This window comes from Rhinolophus sinicus, linkage group LG03 (genome assembly GCF_036562045.2).
Source record: "Rhinolophus sinicus isolate RSC01 linkage group LG03, ASM3656204v1, whole genome shotgun sequence".
In the NCBI taxonomy this organism is placed as follows: Eukaryota; Metazoa; Chordata; class Mammalia; order Chiroptera; family Rhinolophidae; genus Rhinolophus; species Rhinolophus sinicus.
Window position 1 is genome coordinate 147,089,281 of NC_133753.1, and position 24,490 is coordinate 147,113,770.

At 39.8% G+C, this 24,490-nt stretch overlaps 1 protein-coding gene across 6 annotated transcripts in view; it reads left to right on the forward strand.

The window, feature by feature from the left end:
* The first annotated feature begins 15,691 nt into the window (after positions 1-15,691).
* The window catches only part of SSBP2 (single stranded DNA binding protein 2), a 272,802-nt gene continuing 264,003 nt past the window's right edge, over positions 15,692-24,490 (forward strand). For 3 of the 6 annotated variants that reach the window (XM_019715078.2, XM_074328769.1, XM_019715081.2), the window contains exon 1: positions 15,856-16,012. In XM_019715078.2, coding sequence (XP_019570637.1) covers positions 15,951-16,012 — 62 coding nt within the window. In that variant the 5' untranslated portion in view covers positions 15,856-15,950. Of the gene's footprint in view, positions 16,013-24,490 lie in introns of all 6 variants that reach the window. The other 3 variants (XM_019715082.2, XM_019715079.2, XM_074328767.1) reach the window with 3 other exon arrangements.

The window sequence follows — 24,490 nt, forward strand, 5'->3', positions numbered from 1 at the left end:
AAACCTTTAATATGCAAATGTACATTATGCATCTCTGAATGGGATATATGATATGCAGTGTTTTCCAAACTTATTTGACCTTGGAACTTTTTTCCTTGAAACTTTGAGGGAAATTCTTCTGTGAAACATATTTTATCTCAAGGTAACATACTTAATTCTTGTGGGTTAGGCATAGATTCTTGTGAATTGACACAGGGACATAGGCATTATTGTTCTAGTGAGACAATGCATTCCAAGTTCTATGACTGCGTTTTTGGAACATAGCAGGTTGTACAGTGGATAACTGCATGTGAGTCCCTTCCAGCTAAGCACTGTGTGTCCAGAAAGCAAAGGCCGAAGACCAAGTAGAAAGCATCTGGGACCATCGGTCGGAAGATATCTAGTCTCAGGTTTACCACTATTAATTAGCTGGGTATTCCTGAAAAACAATCAACATTTTGTCCTCCGTTTCTTCATCTATAAAATGGATGTGCTTACTGATGATTGTAAATAAAAATAAATAATACCTGCTTAACATAACTCACAGGATTTTTAGGAGGATCTAGTAAGATGATCACATGAAAGCACTTTGAAAACAGTAAGGCTTTTCTTAGTAAGTACATATAAAAATACCATGTTATTTTTTTAATTAACTTGGTTTTGCAATAGGGGCATGGATGCAAACCCATAGATAATCTTCTATCCTTATTTATTTATTTTCAAAACACTTCAATCCAAATTACGTTTCCCAATACTGGTAATAAAGAATAATTCATAAATTTTAACTTTACTTTTTTTCTCTTTCGAGATCTTCTCTCTGGTGGAGAAACAGCACAGTGGCCAAGACAAAGAAGGAATCAAGGGACAGAAATATAAGCCTGACATTTAATAAACTGGATAATCAGGATAAGATAGGTCAGGTCATTGTCATATTTGAACTTAAAGTGGGGTCTGATTAATTTGGAAACTAATGTAATTGGGGCAAATTCCATCCTCAGATTTTCAGGCAACTTTGAATCCAAAGTTATTAGCTGTCACTTAACATTCCCATTGGCAAAAGTGGAGAGCATGGCCCCTATGGACAAAGCCTAAAATGTCATCTGTGACAACATGAATGTTTCATATCACAAAAGAGCAGGACATATTAGTTGTCACACTACTCCATTTTCTATCTCATTGATGGGCAGAACATGTCACTGGGTTGTGGGCAGCGGCACCACGGGTCTGTTTCTTGGCCCTCTAAGCTCCAGTACTGGAGTAATCTATTAAATTATTTCACAGGTGTTCTGGGTATTATTCTTGAGCAATATTCAATTTTTTTGGTTCAGACATTGACTTAGAGTGTTCAGACTCTAAGTCACCTGTTAAAATATCATTTATCTGGAAGATTCTGGTATGCTAAACCTGGATCATCAATTAAGATTAATTCCTTGCTCTATTTGCTTGAAAATGAACTTGTAGCAAAAGTGCTGTACCAACAAGTACATATTTAAAGTAACCTCCATTGTTTATTACTCTAATGGTAGAAGTCATGGATGATTCTAGGGAGGTGAATTATACCTTTCTTTTTAGATAAAGGATCTCAAAGCATATTACACAAATTCATTAATCTGAATACATGGTGAACATCTTGTTTGCCATTTCAGAGCTACAATTACTCTTGGTTTTACCGACAGTAATATGTTGTTAAAAAATGAAACCAGAACCCAATACCCTTTATTTCTCTGCTTTTGGTTCTCCTTTGACCAGTTAGCGTATGCCACCAATTTCTAGGCATTAGTTTGAATTTTTCAACAGTGAGTTAATTAGCACAAATTCTTTGTCGTGGTTGAGGAGGGGGAGTAAATAAAATAGGGAAACAAGATTGAGAAGAGTTGAGGGAAACAGGTTATTTCATCTTTCAAAGATAAAGTTCTGTGGAAGGAAGCTTCTTGGGTGTTCATTAGGAATACAAGCCTCCATACATGCATGGAAGAATGGGGAGCAAAAGGAATTTCAATTACTTTTCCATGAAATCTGACCCAGAGTTGAACAAAGAGAATTCTAAAGCTTTTGCATATGCCATTTGGCGTGGGGTGGGGGTGGGGGGGTGGCATCAATCTCCTCCCCTTCTCTGGCGTTGCTTGAACAAAAAGAATTCTTGAAATTGAACTTGTTCAGGTTTTTATAAATCAAGATGTCAACAAATACAAGCACTAGTCTAGTTACAACAAGAGACTGTAGTTTACAGAATAAAACTAACCCTGTTTCTTTTTTTTTTTTTAAGCCTTACAAAGAATGCATTGTTTATTCTTGTGTAAAAACGTCATGTAAAGAAGCTCTCTGTCAGGTACTCTGTTTATAGTTGTTGTTTCACAACTCAATTATAATGTTCCCCTCTGTCTAATAATTAGCATATGCATAGTAACGAGGCTTGAAAACCTGTTCTTTTTCCCACTGTGTGTCAGCTAAATTTCCAAATCGTCATGGAGAACGGGTTGTGCCTGTGTAGGTGAGTTGTCTTTCCCTGCTGCTCTGGCAGCTTGCCCCTGTGCAGTAGCTGAGGGTCAGCTCTTGGAGAAAGGCCCAGCCACAGGCCTGAGCAGGGACTTCCTGCCATCTGGATCAGTCTGGAGCACAAGGAGAGATGTCAGCAAGAAGCGCTCAAATGACTCCTCTCCAGCTCCTCTGGGATCACCAGTATTTCCCCAGGTCCATGACTGGGAAATTTCACAGTCACTACCAGTAACTGGATGTACAAGTTTTGAGCTTTGTATTTGGTTTCTTTTCATGCCTGGGATTTTGTGGCTACTTACTACCTTTTGACCACCCTTTCTAGGTTTGAGGAATTCCCCTTCCCCACAGTACGAATCTTGCCTCCCCAAATGTACTTTCCCAGCTTCTCTTACAACAGTTGAGCAAATGTGTGTCCTAAGCCCAGCCAATCCACCTTGCTTGTAGGAGAAATTGGTTTGGGAGGAAACAATGAGAGGAAGTAGGTACCTCACAGAATCCATTTTATGGTAAAAGTGGTGGTGGAAGTTTCTGGCTTTTGGAGCAGGACAGTGGTAGAGGTTCCAGCATCCAGTGTCCACTGCTAGCAGTGTTCACTGAGATAAGGTGCTGGGGCTACAGGGGTCTTCCTGTGGCCCCTGTGAAAGATGCAGTGGCTAAAACCAAGATCTTGTGATAAAAAAAAATTAAAAACATCTAATGTAATTGCTCATTAGACACACACAATCTGAAAACCTATGTATTTAACTTGATTTGTTGGGATTTTTTAAAAAAGTTATTAAGATGATAACTTTTAAGTGCATTTTTTTCCATCGGTAAGTAATACAGCTTATGTTAAATAAACTCAAAGACCAAAGTGTCTGTGGGCAACTGGTGTGGCCTGGTTACCCTTTAGATATTTGGGAGCACATGTGGGTTATATTTAGTTTGGATATTATCATTTACCTGTTTCTGAGCTTCCTTCTCCCTCTTCCTTTACTCTCTTCTTATATCTGTATTATTGCACTAATTTGATTTTTCCTAGGGTTGAATGGACAGAGATTCTCTGGTATACAGCATGGCTTCAAGGCAGGAATGCAAAACCCGAATAGTTGGGTTGAGGAGAGGGATTACAATGGGCCTACAACATACCTCATGTGACAGAAGAGCAGAAAATCACATCCAAATCAGTGAGAACTAAAATTTTTGAAGTAAATGCTACTTTATTATTTTCCAAATAACTTGCATAATATAAGAAAAATGATGTTTGTTGAGAATCGGTCAATTGGTTTTACAAATACTAGTCATTATTAGCCCATGGAAATGGATCATGACCACCCTTAACAGTACAGAAATAACAGCTGGACCCAGAATTTGAAGATAAGCTTGGAGAACATTAGGAGACCCCTTTTTTTTCAGGGAAAGAAATCATTATAAAATGTTTTCTCAGCCAGAATGACACACTGCAACTGTGTTACTGCAACATTACAAATTTATGGGATCTAAATCAATGAGTTTTAACCATAGAGATAAATTCTGAGGGATGAGGCATTTATGAACTGAGTACATAGTACTAAGTTATAGGAATCGCATCTAAAGATCTTCACTATTTTCTGCCACTTGCTCTGCCACGATGTTGAAAAGGATGGATACTCTAAACACTAACGAGCCAGTCTTTCTTTAGTCATTCTATTGGTTTGTAGAATGATCTCTCCTTCCATCCTGTACCTTGTGCTATAATTGCTACATGACAACATTCCTGTTATGAGCACTGTTCAATTATTAGTGACTCAAGGAAAGAGTATTTAAATGTTTTGGTAAAAGTCTGTCAGGTGGAGCTGTAACTGACTGGATGGAGAAAGGAAACCACAGTTTTCTCCGATAGCAGGAGTGTTCTGTATCACTTTTTAATGTTCCTTCTAGTTCTATGAAGCTACGTGATGAAGCTACGTGATCACTTTGTATGTTTTATAAATTTTGTGATTTCCACTATATATACAGAAAAGTAAGAGAACAATATTCTCACATCAATATTACTTTTTTCTGCTTTTCTTCATTCCCACTGATATTTTATTATTAATAAATTATTTTAAACTCAATTTTGAATTCTTCTGTTCTCAACACTATTTTGGTATTTCTATAATTCTGAAAACCACCTCTAAAGTCAGAGATATAGCCATGTGGCTGGAGTAACGTAGATTCAGTTTGACCTGGGTCAGGAAGATGGCCTGGTTCTGTCTTTGAGCTCCACCTAAACGTTGGTATGCAGGGTGGGAGACACAGAGATCCCCCTTTCAAACCCAGGTGTGGTGCGTGTCACAATCTAAAGGGTCAGCCTCAGTTGTTAAGAACCAGTTCTCTGGAGATCACACCCTCCCTAAGGCAGCTCAAATCTGATGAGTAAGACTGGGGTATAAAACCAGGCCATTTTGGCCAGACATTGGACACTCTGATGGATAATATTTGCGTGAGATATCTTCACCGGATTGGCTGAGGCTTTGTCAGGCCTGCATTGGGGTTGACTTCTTCCTCTGTCCAGTTCTACTTCCTCCTTTTTCCTTTTACAGAGTTAATACCCAACAAACACATTGTATTCCAAACTCATCTCAGACTCTGCCTTCAAAGAACCCAACCTGCGACAGCAGGCAAGTCATATGGGATCTGGAGGCTTTTCTGGTCAAGGTCTGAATGATCTAAGCCAGTATTTTCAAATGTTCTTTGTCCTAGATCTAACTGTGTGTGTATGTATGTATGTATGTATGTATCTTTTAAAAAATAATTTTCCTCTTTTGTTTGTGTGTAGTCTTTTCATTTTGTTTTTGTCTGTTTGCAGAGTTTTATTTGTTTGTTGGAAGGAACTGTAGGAAGCTCTTTATACATTAGGAACCTGAAGAGAGTAAAATGCTGATTTCCCCCATCAATTTCCCTGTAATGGAAAAAATGTATTCTCACTGAAAAAAAAATACTTGGTTCTAGCACATGAAGTAATTTATAGTTAAAAGATTTGTATATACAATATCAGGAGTATCCTTATATTTTTATCTCACTGGGGAGCCAAGACACAGGAAAAGTTAAGTTCTAGTAAAAGGCTGCTTATTATAATATATGATACAGATTATAAGAGCAGAGAACAGCTTTTAAAGGAGTTGGGAGTCAGAGAGGAGTAGGGAAGACCATTCAAAGTCAGGGGAACAGCACGTATAAAGTGATAAAGTGTTGACAGATGCACCATATGGTTACAAACCATAAACAGCATAGACCAGCTCCACTGAGGAAGAAAACATTCATAAGCATTCACTAAGCACTTATGATGTGCCACGCTCTGTGCTAAACCTAGTACATGCATTTTCTCATTCAATTCTCATAATAACCCTAATACATACTCAGTAACATCACCTCAGTTTGCAGGTGACAAAACTGAGGCACAGAGAGTTTCAGTGACTTGCCTAATATCATAGAGCTAACAATTAATGGAGCAGGGCATTCAAGCCCAGGTGGTCAGACTTCAGCTACTGGGAATAAAATGTAATTCCAGAAACATTAGTAATCACTTCCAACGGCCAGGCACAAACTGAGATAGGAATTGAAAGCAGGGAAATGTCTTCAACAATACATTCCCCCATATCAAGTTCAACATGGAGGTATACTGCAAATGCCTGTGAATGGATAGGCTATTTTCAATAGTAGGGAAGACAGACATGCATAAATAACTACAACGTACTGAAAGCTACAGGTACAGATGGATCAGATTGGATAAAAATCTGAGGGGAGAGAAAGTTATCCTGTAAGCAGTGAGGAGGCATTGAGGTTTCTGAGCAGGAGAGTGACATGATGAAAGCTTGTTACTGAAAACTTAATCTGCTGACTGTGTGCGACTTGTTTCCTTATTGTCAGCAACATTAAGCCACTTGGAACTCCAAGCAAGTCAGATCTGTGATAGAAAAGAGAAGGAAATATTTCTCTCTCATGTCCTGCTCACCAAAATTCTACTAAATTGCTTTAGATGCTGGAACAATAAATTGGAGTAAGACAGAAGCCTAAAAGCTGAAGGTGTGCTGAAGCTCTGTGTTCAATCATTGTTGTTCCTAAGAATAGAAGGAGCCCCAGACTATAGGGGAGGGTAGATGGCTGGAAACATTGTATGTTGCAAATATCTAAGAGAACTAGGATCTAAGGCAATGTAAGCATGATCATTTTAGAGTCATTCATCATTCAGTCAGGCAGTCATTCAATGAGTATTTGTTTACCAAGTGCCCCTGGGTACCCGGTACTGTTCTAGGTCTTGGGACATGGGGATCTAGTATGAGAAGAAGTACAAGACGGCTGCCCCCATGGTGAATGCAAGCCAATAGAGTAATTCAGATTGTAAACACTTCAGATCCTGACACGTGGAGAAAATAAAACAGCAACAGGGTGAAGAGGGCTTGCAGATGGGAGAGTAAGCACTTCAGAAAGGAGTCTCAGGGAAAACTTCTTTGTGGAAATGACATTCCAGTGGACTTGAGTAAAGAGAAAAAGCCAGCCCCACAAAAGGCAGGGGGAAGAACATTCCGTGCAGAGGCAACTGCCAGGCAAAAGCCCTGAGGTTGGAAGTTGAGGAAAAGGCAGCGGGAACCGTGGGCTTCTGCCATTAGCCACATTCAGAACTTTGAAAACCAAATGTGAAATACTTCCTCTTCCAATACTATGCCAGCGAGATATTTTAACAATGAACAAGTTGATGATTCTCTTTATTACCTTTGTTCTTACTAACCAATTAAAATTTCCCATCCAAAACATATGAATATTTTTAAAAAATGAATTTGAGTATAAACTGACAATAACAACAAAAAAGAAAGAAAGGCATAGACAATAAGGAGTCCAAAATATGGATGAAGAGTTTCAGAAGCTCACCTTGTGGAGGGGGGTTGGTGAGGGTTGGAAACGAAAGGCTGAAAATCATGTACTATTTATTAATTTAATAAATCTGTCTTGATGTCAATGTAATCGAATGTTGCAACAAAATAATGGTCTCCTGCTGCTACATAAATGTTGAGGCCAAGCTCTGATGTTCATTTTCAAGACAGGAGACATTGATCCTTCACTAATAGAATATTACAAGTTTATTTCTATTATGCTAAGTAACCAAAGTTGATTTCATTGTTTGATTTGATGGATGTTGGTGTTGTCAGACTTCAGAACGGTCTGGGGTAGGAGGCCAAGACAATGAGTTCCCCCCCCCCACACACACACACAACTAGGCATCCTTGGATTTCATTCTAATATAAAATCAATACAGGAAAACTTTAGGGATACTTAGTCTCTGGGATCTTTCTTCTGATGTCCTAGGATTGGGGCTATTTGGCACAAGATTGTTCTCCCCTGGGACCAAAGAGACTCGAGAGCCAGACAGTCAGTGAGTTGAATGGGGGCTCCACCCAACTGGAAAGGCAACAGGAAAAGTGATGAGAGGAAAAAGACAGCTACAACAATAGAAGGAGGAAGTGAAGCCAAAAAAACAAGAGAAGGAGGAAAAGTAACAGTGAACTACAGTAATCCAGCAGGAAAGGAAAACCACATGGGGAAAAAAAACCCAAACATAAAAAAAAAAACCCAGAGGGTATTGCACTTTGCTGATTTAGATACAGGGAGCCAGTTTTTGACCATTTCTAGAGGGTAGGGCAGTTGTTTACAGTGATCCAATGAATGGATGATGATGCGATCCAGTGATCAGTTCTCCCTTTTCCTAAGCAGAATGTGAATTAAACAAAGATCCTGGTTTTGGGGTTTTATCTACCACAGATCACACAGCCAAATAGATCTGGGAATTGTGATGACCAAAAGAGAAATAAACAAGGTGAAGCCTGGAACGAAGACATAAAAATGACCAATTTAGTAGGAGTAAGGAGAATACTTCCCTCGTTAAGTATCAGAAAAGATCCATACCAAATCATCTCTCCTTTTAATATCCTATCATGAGCCAAAGTCTTCACTTTACCATAGTCAAAATGGGAGGAAATGATGTACTTGATAAAGAACAAGACTGCAATAAAGCGGGGTGTGGCTTAGTGTTTGATTTTGCCTAATCAGGGGCTTTTGCTGTAAGAACAGAATTCACTGTTGCTTGCCACGCTGAAGCGAGATCCCACGAGCCCTGCTTGAGTGATCCCACCTAGTTTTGTTTTAATCCAACCTGAATTTGCAGTGAAGCTTGCCCTTCTAGAATCATAGTACATGAAAGAGCAAATGTTAAGGGGCGAGGGTGGTTGAAACGATCTGTGTATCAGATTCCTGAGAGGACCTGAAGAGATAGGCTGCCTGGGTGGGAATTACGTCCTGTTATTCCCTAGTTGTATGAAAAACGGGTGAATAACAATCCCCACCTCAAAAGACTGTGAAGAGCATGAAGTGAGATACTCTCTATAAAGCACTTAGCCTGGCACACTGTTAGGGCTTGATAAATGGCAGTAGTGTGAATACACGAGAAATCTGTGGCATGGCTCGCAAAAACTAAAATTCTTGCATGGCTGAACCATATAACACTATCATCAGTCAACCATTTTTGACTTACAAAAATAGCAGTTTCATATATTTCAATTTAATATGTTCCCACTAACTTCTCTGTTTCGCTCACATTTTGTCATTTGACAGAGGCTAAGGCGAAGAGAAAAAGAAAGGGAAGAGAGAAGAGAGAGGAAAAACAGGTAAAAGAAAGAACAGGGAGGTGGGAGGTACTGCACTAAAGCCCTCTGAAGGGACCTACACTGACTAGAAGCTGAGCTGATGAGATGTAGTCCTGCTCCCCAACAGACCCCACCCTCTCACAACCCCTTTAGAAAATTCCTGAGACATGGATGTGGCATATGTCTCCTTGTGCCACAAGTGATAAATGCTCCTGTAAAATAAGGAAAACACCGAAACTATAGAACAGAGCTAGCATCTCCTTAAAGGACACTATAGCCGGGGCTAGAACAAAAGAAGCAGTACAGAAAGCTGGGGTGTAGGGACAACTCTTCCAGAGGGGTGGGAAAAAGGGCACTGCGTTCTTCCTTGACCACCCTTCTCTGCAGAGTACCTCCATCCGTCACCAGAGTAAGATCTTTGTCTGCCTCCCTTCTAGAAACGGGCACTAGGATAGAAAGCCAAAGCAAATGGTTATAGGACTCCTGAAGCCTCTAATTCCTGGGTAACTCAGCATCAAACAGCATCAAACAGTACCAAAGGAAAATATTCCAGAGGTCAGTATCCTTGGCCAAAACACTGCTTAATCCAGACAGGAACAAAAACTTGAGCCCTAAGTAGTATCCACAGGACTGTAGACACTGATTAAGGTTCTCCTTAAAGAACCAAAAATCTCATGAGTGTTAGAGGGAGGACAGGGCAGGAGGTACCACAAAGCAGCAGTAGCAGGTCAGAGCCAAAAATGTCTTCTTCCTTAACTTTCTTAGCACTGGCCCCCATACCACAGACAACTTGGGTCTTGGAAGTTGGGCGAGGCTGATGGGGATTTGCCGTGTGGTAGTCAATCCCTTAGCACCATATGGCAGGGGGGTCCTTCTATTCTCTGCCTCAAGAATTTAGGTCCAAGAAAAAAGACTTGATGCATTAGGGAAGTTGATGATAATGATATAAAATTATTTATCTGGTGAGGAATCTGGTTTGTACATGTATAATCTAATGATGATGATGCTAGCAGGTAGCAATTACTACCACAGAATACTTAATACATTTTCGGGGACTTACTGAAATACATAGGATGGAGCCCCGTTGGTTACCAAGACTTTTGAGTGTCCCTGAATAAAATATTTAAAGTGCCCTCTATATCTTTGGCAAGTATATATGACTCTGATAAGATTGTTTATACCTTCTTGCTCACTATTGGAAATGGCTATATTCAGCACTTATCTTAAATGGATTTTTAATACTATTAAAGAAGTTTAAAACATATTTTAACCACTTATTCATCAATGACTCCAAGGTAAATAAAATATAGTAGTGGTACATTTTGTCATCTTCTCTTTTTGCCACACTTGGTTAAGAGGACCAGGTTGTTTTGGAAAATTATGAAAAGCAATTGTAGATTTTTTTTTTCCCTCTGTTTCCATTCCCAACAGAAAGAAATGACACTGCATGGAATGTTGCATAGCCTCCTTGAGACTGGGGCTTTTGTCAACTCTCAGAGTGCAAAGATATCATGTTGGCATAACCTTAGTAGGTAAAAAACCATTGTAAAGATTTAGGAACGCACTACAAAGAATACAGTATTATTTTGAATAAAGAACACTCTTTGGCATACTTCCTATTACATAACTTGCAACATTTAATGACAAAAATCCAGCCAGTGAACACTGCAACACTTGGAATTTGTTTTGCAAACTGTTCTAACGTGTGTGAAATTGCCATACATGGTAGCTCAGTTTTCTTCATCTTCAGTTTATGCACAATTCTTTATATCAGGATTATTTTATTTTATTCCAAATCACTAAATTTCAAATTCTCGATGGTGCTAAAAAAGACTGAGCACTCTGGAGATGGAACTGTTTAAAACTGGTAGATCTGCACATTGTCTCTCCTAAGCATTGATGTTTATGAATATCTAAATTGGGATTTTTAAAATCTAGGGCAATAGGTTAAGAGTTACTGACTCAGATTAACTGATGTTAAACCAATAGCAGTGTGTCAAATAATGTTAATTTCAGGCCCCATTTCATTTATTATTCTGGTAGAAGAGACCACATGGCATGTGAGCAGTTTGTGAATCTGGGAATGCTGGTCTGTTCTGCCTGGGAACGAGTTTTCACGCAGTAGTTTGAGTGACAAACAGCTCAGAGCTTGCTCACATTCCTCTGTGGAATAGTCACTTCTGAGAGGGAGAGGTGTGGCTTTGTGGTCTGGGAACTGGACTGTCAGCCAGGAACACAGAGTTCTCATCCTGGAACTAGTTCTGTTTTCTTTATGGATCAGATCATATTAATGAATCTTTCTAGGACTCAGTTTACCCAGTTTAAAAATCTGGTTAGGAATATCTTACGGGTATATTGAGTACTAATGAATGGATATCTTTTAAACAATTTGAAATGAAAAGTGATATGAATGTAAGTAAGGCGATGTAATTTCCATAAAATAAGTAGTTTTATGAAACAAATAAATAGAACAGTTTTGTCCTTTAGAAATATTACCCCCAAATAAGAAAAATCATTTTAATGTTTAATTTCAATTTCCTTTTAAAATATTTTAATTTCAGTATTTCCTAGAGTAAATATTTTTACTTTAAACACTTTTTTTTTTTTTTAGGAGAGCACAGCTCACAGTGGTCTATGCAGGGATCGAACCAGCAACCTTGGTGTTATTAGCACCACGCTCTAACCAACTGAGCTAACCAGCCACCCCAATACTTTTCTTTTTAAGTTAACATGTTAAGTATTCTGTGTGATACAAATAATTAAATTCATAATTAGCTTCCATTTAAACATAAAGAGGCAACCTCTTTGTTCTATATAGCAAAGGGAAATCTTTTCTGAAGTGCCATGCACTGTAAGAATATAAACATTATTAACCTTAACGTTTTAGAGAAATAAATCAGGATCAAAGAAATGTATAGTCAATCTAGAACTTGAGCAGGGTGGTAAAATAAATGAACTGCATGTTTTAAAATGATGAAGATTTCCAAGAATAAGATGCAGGTTCCAGAAAGAGAAATTTGTGCCCAAACAAAATGGGGGTAGAAGGGGGGACCTGATGATTTAGTAACTGTGGTGTTCTATATCTGAAAGAATAAAGTTAAAAAAAATAAAAAAAATAAAAAAGAAATCAACCTCAAATGCAAATGCTCCATTCTGGTGGCTCAGCTGGTCAGCATTCCCCTACCCCAAATGCAGCCTCCCAAAATGAATCAGCCTCATTTGTGAGGTTTAAAAAAAAATCCCCAAGACTTCTACAAAATAAATTATGAGTCTTTCCACTAGGAAGCTTTAAATCTTGTATCTCTTACCCCTTTTAAAAAATAAAAACAAACAACACAATGGATCTTCAATTCTGTGTTTGGGATCTCAAATTTGGCTCTGAATATGTGTTTCAAATCTCATTAATTACAACATTGGCCCCATGAGACATAGTTGCTGATGCAAAGAACATTCTTTGTACTCAAAATAATTTTAACAAGGGCAAAGAAGCATTTTATTTACCTGTGTAAACATTAAGAGGAAAATAAAATAGAGATGGTTCAGGTAACTGCTGAGATGTTCTAATGATAATTGATTTGATTACTTAAGCTTTAAGGTTATCATGTGTAGGAATAGTAATGTTTTCACTTTGTGTATTTGTTGGATGAGAACATTCTTGTAAAGGTAACTGACATTATCTTGGCAAGTTCTGAACTAAGACCTTTTAGCATTTTATTCTTTCCAGATCCTAAGAGCAAATTGTTCTGAATTCCATACCCCACTGTGTAGATCTGTAATTTATTTATTTATTTTTTTAAATATCAGAAAATATGCCATTACCCAAAGGACTCTTGTATGTAACAAATCTGGGTAAAATACAACCAAATGAATAAACTATAGTAGACAGCAAACACCCTGTCTTGTTTTCTTTCATTTTCCTTTCTCTTTAGGAAATAGCAAATTAAACTATGGCTATTTGTGGTCTTGTACTATAAGAACATATGCAGTCATACATTTTCATGCTATTAACAAATTTGTTGGCTCAGTGAGTAGAAAGTAAAGTCCACTGTAAAGATGCTTAATGCCTTACGTAGGAAGGGTCATCTGCTATGTATAACCATAACCTAAAAAAAATCTCATTCTGAGATCTGATAGTGCACATTGGCTGTGTTTAAATTGATACCGAAGAGTAAGGGTAAGCAGCCCTGATTACATATAAGAATCACTTGGAACTTATAAAAAATACAGATGCCTGGGTCCATCCCCAGTGGTTCTGATTTAGTTAGCCTGATTTAGTTAGTCTAGTGGGGTCTCAGATCTTGTATTTAGAAACAAATAAATAAATCTTCCTAAGGCAATTCTAATGTGCCACGACTGACAACCATGGTTAGAGAATCCCAACATAGGTGCAAAATACCTAATTTGTTTTTAGATAATAGTACAAATCCCACTCTTAGTTTTTTAATGGAAACCTTACCGTATTCCAGGTGTGGGCAGGGGCATGGATTAGCAGCTGCCAGAACTCCCTCCTTGACAACATTCTCTATGCAGCACCTTATACGGAGTGTTCTATGGGTGATGGAGCCCTGAGATGCTAATAATTTTCTGGGTGAAAGCCAATAGAAGTAGATAACTGAATAACAAATTACATAATGTTAACCTTGAAGGTGGAGTCTGTAAACAGTGGCAGCCTTACACACATTTGAGCATTTTGAGCAATAGTTCAAAAGAGAGAGGCTCACTGGCTCAGCGTCACTCCCAGTTCTTCAGTCTGTGAATGCCACTTCCCCACCACCAAATCACTGTAGGTCATTAGAAACAGAAAGAATTTTGAGTTAGAAATGGCAAATTTCTTCTCTTGGAAATTCATCAATTTAAGCCAATGTGATTTTTTTTTTTTTCTCTTTCTTTATCCTCACTTCTATAGGCTGACCTTTTGTTTTTTTAATAAAAGTGCTTTTATTTTTCTTATACCTTTTTATTATAATGTCAGTTCTCTATTGTTTTTTGTTATCTTCTTTTGCTATCATAGTCTATGGCTTCTTCATTTAATCCTGTTTGTTTTATTCTTCTCTCCTACGGTATCTTTTTACACTTTATCTTTTCCATTTTTTTTTTCATTTTCCTTAACACCAATATAGTAGTTCCTTCCTCTTCAGTTTTTGATTTATGTTTAGTTGCCAACCCCTTTTCTGATTCTCTCTCTGATTTTTACTAACTGCCCTTCCTTAACCTTCTGTTGATGTTTTATTCCTACCACTTGCTGTCAATGCCCACACAAGCCCATTTCTTTCCATTCCATCTATCTTCTTATATTCATATGAATTTTTATGATCCTACTACTAAAAGCTTGAAGCTATATGTAAGGAATAGAAAGGTACTTTTCCCACTTGAATCCCATTTCCTCTCCCCTCCCATAGTTGTTCCATGTCTATTCATCCTTTCCTGATGTTTCCTCTGGTCCAAACACCTGCATCCCTCTTCCCATGTCACTCCCTGTTTGGTGCCCATCTCTTCTTTCTAACCCCATTTGCACTGTTTGATTTTTACATCCAAGGACCTCTACAAGATAAAAGATGGAGTTCTATTGAGAAGCAGGTTGTGTGTGTTTTAGAAACTTTTGCTCATTTACTGAAATGGGATTAGGGGCTTGGATTCAGAAATAACCTCGGGCAGCCTTTCAGCTCCGGCACAGATCTGCACACCTCGGAGTTTGGAGCATGGATGGGGCCTATTCTAATGGACAAGGACAGGGATGTCTTTAAAGGTCTTCTATGGCCCTTCCCACTCCAGAGGTCAGGATGAATAGACCAGGCTGGAAAACCAGGCTAGGTGGGGATCACTGGGGCCCTTTCTGTAGCAGATCTTGCAGGGGAGCTGGTGCACGGTGCGCCACGGGGTTCTGGGCATGGAAGGGCAGGGGTAGGGAAACACTGAGGTCCTAGGTGTTACCGGGCCATCTGTAGGAGGCAGGCTCACCTCTAAAGAGGAGGCAGGCCCGAGGCCGGGTGCTTCCCCGGGGCGCAGGGAGCAGCCCCAGGGAACCGGCGACACCACCCCAGCGGCGCCAAAGGCCCGAGGCGCAGTCACTCCCCAGGAGGGAAGGCGAATTGCTCCCGGTCGCTCTGCTAGAAGGTCGAGGGAACAGCGAGTGTATCAGTCGCCAGCCGGCCCTCAGGGAGCTGGGCTGGGGCAACACCCCAGGGAGGAGGGCTGAGGGCGGCAAAGATCAATCCTGGGTACCCGCGCGGGGTCACAGACAGGAGAGAAGCGGGAGAAGGCTGCTGGGGGCCCCCAGAGTGGCAGGGACCGTAGGTCTGTCCGTGTACTCAGCCGGCGCCCTGAAGTCTGGGGCCGCCAAGGCTCCAGCTCTGCCGGCTCCTGCCAGAGACTCCAGGCCGCACTTTCCCCTCCTCCCGGCGCCTTCTCTCCAGTGAGGAGCCGCGCGCGGGCGGCGCAGGGGGAGGGGCAGCGGCGGAGGGAACAGCCAGTTGTTTAAAATCCTTCTAGAGCAGTTTCTAATTCCCCCCTTGCGCCGGGGTTCGGAGGGGGGAGGGGGAAGGAGAGCGGGAGGAGGGAGGAGAGCGGAGAGGGAAGGAGGGAGGGAACCCGGGAGGGAGCGAAGGAGGGAGGAGACTGCCGCTTAGGCTGTAGCTGCCGCCGCGCGCTTCGGAAGGCCTGAGGGAGGGGGAGGCCTGTCAGTCTCGCGCGTTGCCTGGGCAAAAAGGGCGGAGCTTTGGCGTGGGGTGGCCAATAGTGGGGGTGGCTGCGTGGGTCGCCATGGGGACGGGGCTGTTCCCGGGGAGGCTGTGATGGGTTGACAGGTGCGTGACAGTGGGAGCTGCTCTCGGCACAAGCATGTACGGCAAAGGCAAGAGTAACAGCAGCGCCGTCCCGTCCGACAGCCAGGCCCGGGAGAAGTAAGTGTCTCCGCTTCTCAACCACCTCCTCCTGCACACGCGCGCACACACACGCACGCACTCGCACACTCTCTCGGAGACACACAGATACACAGACACTCTCCGCCCGGGGAGAGCCGGGGGTGGGCTGGCAGGGGGAGGGGTACGCGATCTGGGGGCTTGCGGTGCGGGGAGCGGCTGACTCCCAGGAGGTGCTCGCGCGGGGAGGGCGGCCGTGGGGTCTGCGGGCGGGAGGGAGCGAGTGTGTTGGGGGGCGGCGGCGGTGCTGGTGGAGAGGATGGAAACTTGTTTGGGTGACTGAGGAAAATAACCCGCGGGTTCACCTCCTTATAAAGTAACTTTAGAGCTGGGGCCCGGGGCTGCGGGGACCCGGAGAGCTACCTGGGGTCGCGGGGCGGGTGCGAGGGGGCAGCTGCGTGGAGGAGGGAGCGCGGTGGGAACGTGGGTATTTGGAGGAGCCGGCTGGGGTCAGGACGGACCGCACGAGGGGAGCCACAGCAGGGGCTCAGGCGCTGGGGATCGGGGCGGGGAGTGCCGGGCAAGGCGAGGGCGGCGGTGCCGGGAGCGCGGCGGACGGAAGCCCGGCGCTGAGCGACCGAGCGGGGCCCCGCGGGGCGCGGAGACGCGCGCGGGGCGCGGAGGGCGTGTGCGGGCGTGGATCGGGTGGGCGTGGGGGCTCTCCTGGGCCCGCGGAGGGACGCGGCGCTCTCTGTACCCCGCGCCTCGTGGAGCTGGGGCAGGGGCGGTGGGAGCCGGCGGAGCCGTAGAAGTTTGGGAGTCTGAGAAGGACCGAGTTCCCGGGGAGGAAAAGTGTGCTGGCGAGGAGTAGGGATCACTGGAGCGAGCTGGCGTTTCTGCCTCTCGCAGCCGAACCAACTCCGCCGCGGCGGCGGCGGCGGCTGGCGAACTTTTTTGGGAGACTTGCTGCTTCCCAAATATCTGGGGACCGCGGCTGCCTGGGCGGCGGGCGGGGTGGTGGTGGTCGTGGGGCGCCCGGAGGGGGTAGTTGTGTGAGCTGCAGAGGCCGGCGCGAGGAGGGTTGTATGTGGTGGGCAGTGGGCAGTAGTCCGAAGAGGGATTTACAGAAAGGGGAGAAGCGTAGAGGTGGGAAGGAGTTGTTTGATCGGGGTTACGGGAAGATACAGGTGTTAACTTTGGTGGGAGCCCAGGGGAGGCCGGCAAGAAAAGAGCCCCTCCGGGCCGGGATGGCACCGTCACGGCACACTGCGAAGCAAGGTTGTTTGCTGCTATTCTTGTGTACTTACTTGTAACGGTGATTTGGTTGTTACTAAAAATGAGAGTGAATAGTGACTGTGACCACTGAGGAAGAACCCCTTCTTTCTGTGCAGCAGATCAGTGATTCCCAGTAACCACCTCCACTCCAGGGTGAGGCTTATCCTTGTCGTTGAATACGCTCTCCCTTTCCGAGGGGTTTCATACTGGGGAAAAGTGAGAGCATCTCCCAAAAGCTACTTTGGTTACCTTGCGCACGGAAATAGCTGCATAAATAGAAACAGAATTCGCGACTTTCCCTCTTTGCTTTAGGCAGTTAGTCTTCCTCTGAAAGTTTCTTGTGCCCTAGGGATGGGAGCATTTCCTAATCTTTGGGTTGGCAGCAACACAATCCCCATAGGATTTAGGGGTGGCAGGCCTTGATGTAGCGAAACAACAACAAAAAAATTAACGGCGAGATGCTGTCCCGCGCCCCTCCCCCGAGAGGTATTTTCTGAGGAGCAACATTTAGGATCTTAGTGCTGTGACAGGGGATATATAAAAGACTTAGCGTTATAGCTTGGTTAAGCAACAGCGGTTACTGGAATTGAAGTTGAAATAACAACCTAATTTGTGTGCATTAATCATTTGGTCGTATATAGCTGATAAAATAAAAACATTTAGAGAAGGATGTTTTAATGATTACAGACCACTTGCATTTCATGTTCCTAGGAGTGAAGGAATTGAAATGTATTGAGGCATAATCTTATCTATTTGGGGGGTGATTTAATTTGAGAATCAAATTAATTCTAAATTTCAGTTGAACTCCCTGGAATGGCTGAATTTAATCTGTATTCTGATACCTTAGTGAAAAAAAAATTTAATATCTGAGATAATTAATGAGGAAGTTGGACCTGGTGTGTCTGTGGTCCTTTCTAGCTCTAATTCTGTGATTCTGTCATGAAAACAAATAATTGCCACTTTTGCTGTCAGATCTACCAAATGGAACACCCAGTAACATCTACTCTTGTAAGCAAAGTGGTGAGAGTTCTGCTAGATGGTGCTATTTGATTTAAATATATTTCTTCCATTCATTATAATTGGCATCAGCCATCCTGGTCTGGCTTGCCTTATGAACTAAATATAGGTGAAGAGGCTTCTTTTGGAGAATTGACAATGACTGTTCTGGGTTAATTGTTGTTGCATTAATTTCTAGGTGAATGTTGTTTGAATCTAAGACAAACATTGAGGTATATTCTGTTTTACAGAATAAACTAAATTTCATTTTGGTGAAAGAGTTGATCTGATTGCTCAGTTTCTCCCTTTATGTTTTTTTGGGACTTGAATGGCACTGTTCTACAACAGTGTACTACTTCTGAACACAGAAATCTTGAAGTTGTCTTTAAAATGGATGTCACCAGATTTAAACAAAAAATTTTTTATGGTGGTAGATTAAAAATGTAACTGAGCAAAGAAGAATTCTCTTTTAGTAAGCAAATTGGAATTGTTCTGATCTTAAAAATCACAGAAATAATTTGTTTTTCAGTAATAAATATGTAAATATTTTTAGTAAAAACATTTTGAAAAATGAGTCATTATCAACAATGGCATGCATGTAAAGTAAAAATAATTAGTTTTATAATCTATCAAGAAATGTTTACTAACATGAATTCATAATGGGGTAGCTGACAACTGCTTACCAATATTATATCTTTGTTTTCTCTTTCATTAAGTCACCATTGGAATACTTGAAATTAATTTGTTGGTTGTACAGTTTCTATAATTTTAGTATACAGTTCTGAACACAAAAATGGCATAGAGAATATAGTCAATAATATAATAACTGTGTCACTTATAATAACTTATAAGCCATCTGTCACCACACACAGTTATATATACTAGACTTTTTGAGGGGATCACTGCGTAAGGTATATAAATGTCTAATCACTATGCTGTACACCTAAAACTAATGTATGTCAACTATAATTTAAAAATAAAATTTAAAAAAATGGCCAGTCAGGTTGATTACTTATTTTATTGTTTTAAAAAACAGACAGATCAAGTCTATACAAAGGTTTGGATTAGGTTTAATTATAGAGAGAATGATTGAAAACCCTTGGAGGGAGGTGGGATGTTTGTATAGAAATTTAATTCTGGTCCTGTTAGGTCATTTCTCCCTTTTGGAGGCTTTCTTTATAGCACAAATCACAATTGTAATTAAGTAATTATATAACTGGTTGTTTAATTTCTAGCCTCCTCTTAAATGTAAGTTTCTTGAGGGCAAGGGATGACTTCTAATTTCTTCTCTGTGGTATCCTTGACATTAGGGGTAGGCCGTAGTATGTTGAAAGCACAAAATAAATATTTGAATAAATGAAGTTGTTGGAGTCAAAGGAATTTTTTTCAATGTGGAAAAAAACTTTTTCAATGACCTCTACAATAAGGACTTTGGATGTTTGAGTTCACATTCTATAGCATAGTTGCATTTCAAAAATAGCCAATAACAGCAAAACAGTAATTATTATTTATCATTCTGTGTGCCAGTTACTGTGTTCAGTGCTTTATACATAATTTGACTAATTCTCCCAATTCTGCAAGATAGTGATTTTTTTTTTTCTCAATTAAAGAAATAAGAAAAGTAACTTGCCCAGGGAATCACTGCTAAGTAGGTTTCTAATACAGATTTCTCTAACTTTAGAACCTGTGGCTGAAACTGAAAGATGCATTTTTCAGTATACCAGATGGCCTTTCTCATCTAAGGGTAGGATGCTATAGATTTAGGGAACAGCATTGCATAATCAGATATAAGAAACTAAAGATTTGATCAGATACGTGATCTTAACCATTGGTTAACTCTGATACTTATACCCTCCATTTTGATAGACTGCAAATATGAGCATGGTGTGGGGAAGACAGAAATTTTAGGAGTGAATGTTTAAAGCTTAAATAATGGAGAATTTTTGTTCATTCAGATTTTTCCTCTATGAATTTTGTTTGATCACTTAAGTTTTAAAATTAGATATTGTAGTAGTTGTGAACAATTCCTATATGAAATGTTGCTGAACTTTAAGCCATACTGCTATAGAGAGATAACTGCCACCTACAAACTGATGAGTAGTGGTAATTACTTTTTTATTAAACTAATTTGATCATCTAAAGTATGGAACAGCACAGAAATATGAATCTACTATAAAGCAAAGTTGAACATATGATACACATACTAGACAGTGACATTATATTAAGTAAACTAGTCAGAAACTACAGAAACCAAACTGCATCTAACCTGGGACTCTGAAAAGTAACTTTGGTTTTTAAATTATGAATCTTTTAGTTAAATATACCGAGAAACATATATATGCCCATTTTTACGTGGTCACAGAATGAACATTGAAATAGTACTCTATGTAAAAGAAAGTTTATTGGATTTAGTATCTGCCAGCATCACCTTACTGTCCCCCTTTTTTTTACTGGTTACTCATCCTGAAAAATTTTAAACCCTCTTTTCTTTCTTTCTGAAGGAAATAAAGTTAAGACAAATGAAATACTACAGATCTCTTTAGAAACTTGATTGACGAGCAGTTAACGCAATTCAAGATTTCTAAAACTAATGAAGGAATACCATTATGGGAATGAAATTTTCTGTAAGATATTAAATTGACTCTCCCCTTCTCAATCCCCAGATGTTTCCTCCAAAATGATAAAGAACTTGTATCTAATATGTCATCTTGTCTGTGAGAATTTTTCTTTCGATTGCTCTCTTCTCCATTATTTCAGAAATACTGAAAATTGAGTTTTTTGAAAGAAGAAGCCTAAAAGAAAATGTGTAAAATGTTGAGAGTTAAATTTTAGCATTGTTTATCCAGAGATTTATCTTGACTCTTAGAAAAGGTATTAATATTGTAATGTATTTTCTCAGAGCTGTGAAAGAAAAAAATGAAAGGTTTATTCCCACACTTTAGAGCCAGTTTGCCATATAAAACCAATTCCAGGTGAAAAAAAAATAATTAAATTTTAGTTGCTCTGCAGTAGAGGATCAAATGTGTCTTTTATCTTCAAATACTACTAGAAAATAGAATTATTCTTTTTAAAAATTAAAACATACATTGTGGGGTGGGGGAAATATATAGGTTGCAGTTTATTGACATTTCACCCCAATAGTTTAGAGTTGGAAGTAAAATTTGGGAAAAAAACAATTTGTATTTAGAATCTTTTTTCTTCCATAGAGATTACAACTGTGACATTAATGTTGGTACATAGCACTGAGGATTAATGTACAGGATTTAAAAGAGTACTGGTGCTGGGACTACATAATTTAAAAATATGTACTGAAGATAATTATAATTTTGTTTCGGAGTACGGGGGGGGGGGGAATATTCTCTACAATTGTGTGTACATTATTGCTTTGACATTGGTATGGGAATGATACAAAATGTTTACATGCTAGTGACATAGTATTGGCAAATAATATGTGAGTCTTTGTAAATATATGCTAGAATATTATTTGTATTAATAACTTATTGTTTCCCCAAGGAAGGATTTAAAGTAGCATTGGAGCAATTGAATAAGATATATTTGTTAACATCTGAAGAATTTAGAGTAAAAAATAAGTGGTTATCTTAGATTTTAAACCTTACTTACCAGATTTTGTATATATTTTACATATGTAACATCTATTCATGTAAGGTTTTATCTATATCTATATCTATCTTAACATGGCTAGGACTATGAGAGTTATTTGACCATTATATCAAAACCTCATGTATTCTATGAAAAGTGATCTGAAGGGTGGTCAATCAAGATTTATATCCTACTCATTTTCAGGAATGTCAGAGAAATAGTAGAGGCTGTTCTTACCATGCCCAAACTGTGTATCTTATTTATTGTGTGAGGACATTGGAAAACAGGTGGACGGTTGTCCACCCAGGGAAGAAGAATAGTTATTCCAGGTAACTTTTCATAGTCCTACAGCTGCCCAAATTTATGGGCATAATGGATAACTGGTAATTTTTGTCAAAGTAGGTTAATAGTTAAAAATTTTTGAATAGTGGAGCTAATTATGTTTTGTAATATTGACAGGACCAAAATTTATCTGGACTCAGAAGAGCATGGATAGTTCCAGTGCAATGGAGGATTTAATGTTTGTTCCTTGTCCATCTTTAAAAGAGAAATTTCAGTTGGTGGCACTTCTTTAATAATGATAGAACTACCCTCATATTTTACTTTAAGAAGTTTGATTATTTTATTGCATGTAGGCTACTAAACAGCTTTCTGACAGTAATGAACTATCATAACATCTTAAATCACAATTCAGCTGGAGTGAACTTGAACCAATGACCTGGAGGTCTCCTACTTTTGATCTTCTGTATTAATTTTGCTTCATGGCATATCAAACAAAGTTTGGTGCAAAAAATTGTGGAAACTGAAGTATAACACTTTTTTTTCCTATTTTTAAATATACTTTTTGTAATTGTAGATCTTAATATAGTTTTCATTACTAGTATAGTTTTAATTTTTGATTAATATAATCTAAGCCGTATTAAAATAGTGACAAAATATTTGTGAAGGTTAGAATAGATGAAAATTTATATGTATCTCTGTCCATGTAAATTAAGGGAGGAGTTTGTATTAAAAACAGACTCTCCCTGAAATTAATATGATTATTTTTTGTTAGTGATCTGATATTTGCCTTGATTCTCCTTTTATTTACCTACTTCAAACTTGAGAAAGCTCCAAGAGCTACTAATAGAAGAAAGCTCGGTAAATTAATTATTAAAAATGATTTTATTTAAACAGGATTAAAGTGAATGTTTTCTGTTAAGAAAACAGAATCCTAACTACTACATAAAGAATTTGTGGAGTGTTGGCATAGAAGGTTATAGTTTAATTGCAACAATAACAGCAGTGTTATCATTTGAGTATTTTGTTTATGTTTAGACTTTACTTGCATTGTCTCATTTAACCCCCTCAATAATCTACTAGACTCGTGGGTTCTGTTTTCTGTTAATGTTACAGAAGTAACAGAGGCTTAAGAGTTTATCATGCTTTTGGCTGCAGTTATCAAAACAGGAGATAGAAAATGGCTTAACTGATCAGAATTTAAAAATAAATCTCATCTAACAAGGCATCTGGAAGAGGTAGTTTCAGAGTTGATTCAGTGAATCAAGAACATCAGGGTTCAGGATCAGTTTCTCTGCCGTCATGATTTCCCCCTCAGGAATGCACTATCCCTACATCAGATTCCCGGGGTCACTTCTCATACAATCAAGTAAAAAGGCAGGGTGAAGGGCAAGGTTTTTCCTTCTTCATGTCTCTTTATCAGGGAGGAAAACCTTTTCTTGAAGTTGCTTAGCAGATGTCTTCTTAGGCCTTATGGAAGACAACTGTCACATTCCCTTCCCTAAAAACAATTCCCTGCAGAGGTAACGGCATTACCATAATTGGCTTAAATCAGTCATCCTTCACCCTCTGGGCAGGAAACATTGCTCCCTAGCACCTGGACTACCTAAACAAAACGAGATATCTGGCAAGGAAGATGTATCTTGAGGATATGGAGATAATAAAATGGGTCTCTGCTTTCATGAAACTTACTTGCAAGTTTAAAGGAGAAATATGCAATAATAAGCAAGTAAATAGATGTGGTAGGCAATTTCAAATAGTCTTAAGTGCTCTAAAAGTAATGAAGTGCGGTGATATAATATAGAGAGTGACTGGGAGGCTACATTAGAGTGGGTAGTCAGGGGAAGGTTCTTGGAGAAGGAAACATTTAAGCAGAAACCTGAGTAATATTGAAAGAATCAGGAGAAGATTTGGGGTTAGGGCATTTCAGGCAAGTTTCAAGTACCATTGAGGAAACATTTCAGCATCAGCATAATTGCTCAAGGATACATAAAATATGAGTCAAATTTGGGATGAGGAGCTGTTTCCTAGAGCCTGGTTTTGGTTTTTACTGAAGAATTAGGTGACGGTTCTTGTTTATCTGGGTTTTCCTAGATAGTAAGGTTTGGGAGATACTATCTCGTCTCCCAAACCCCAGGGGTACAGTTGTTCCGAACAAGGACAGTGGAACATAGGCTTTTATGATAATGTTGATGATAGAAATAGCTAAGATTTATTGAACACTTGAAGGCTGTTGGGTTGACAAAGGATGATACAACTGGCATAAAATTTCCCCAATTGGATTAGACCCCTTCCCTCTGTGCTCACACAGCAACTTCTACTCTTCCTTTTTCACATCTATCATAAACTAATGAGTTATTTGTGTGATCT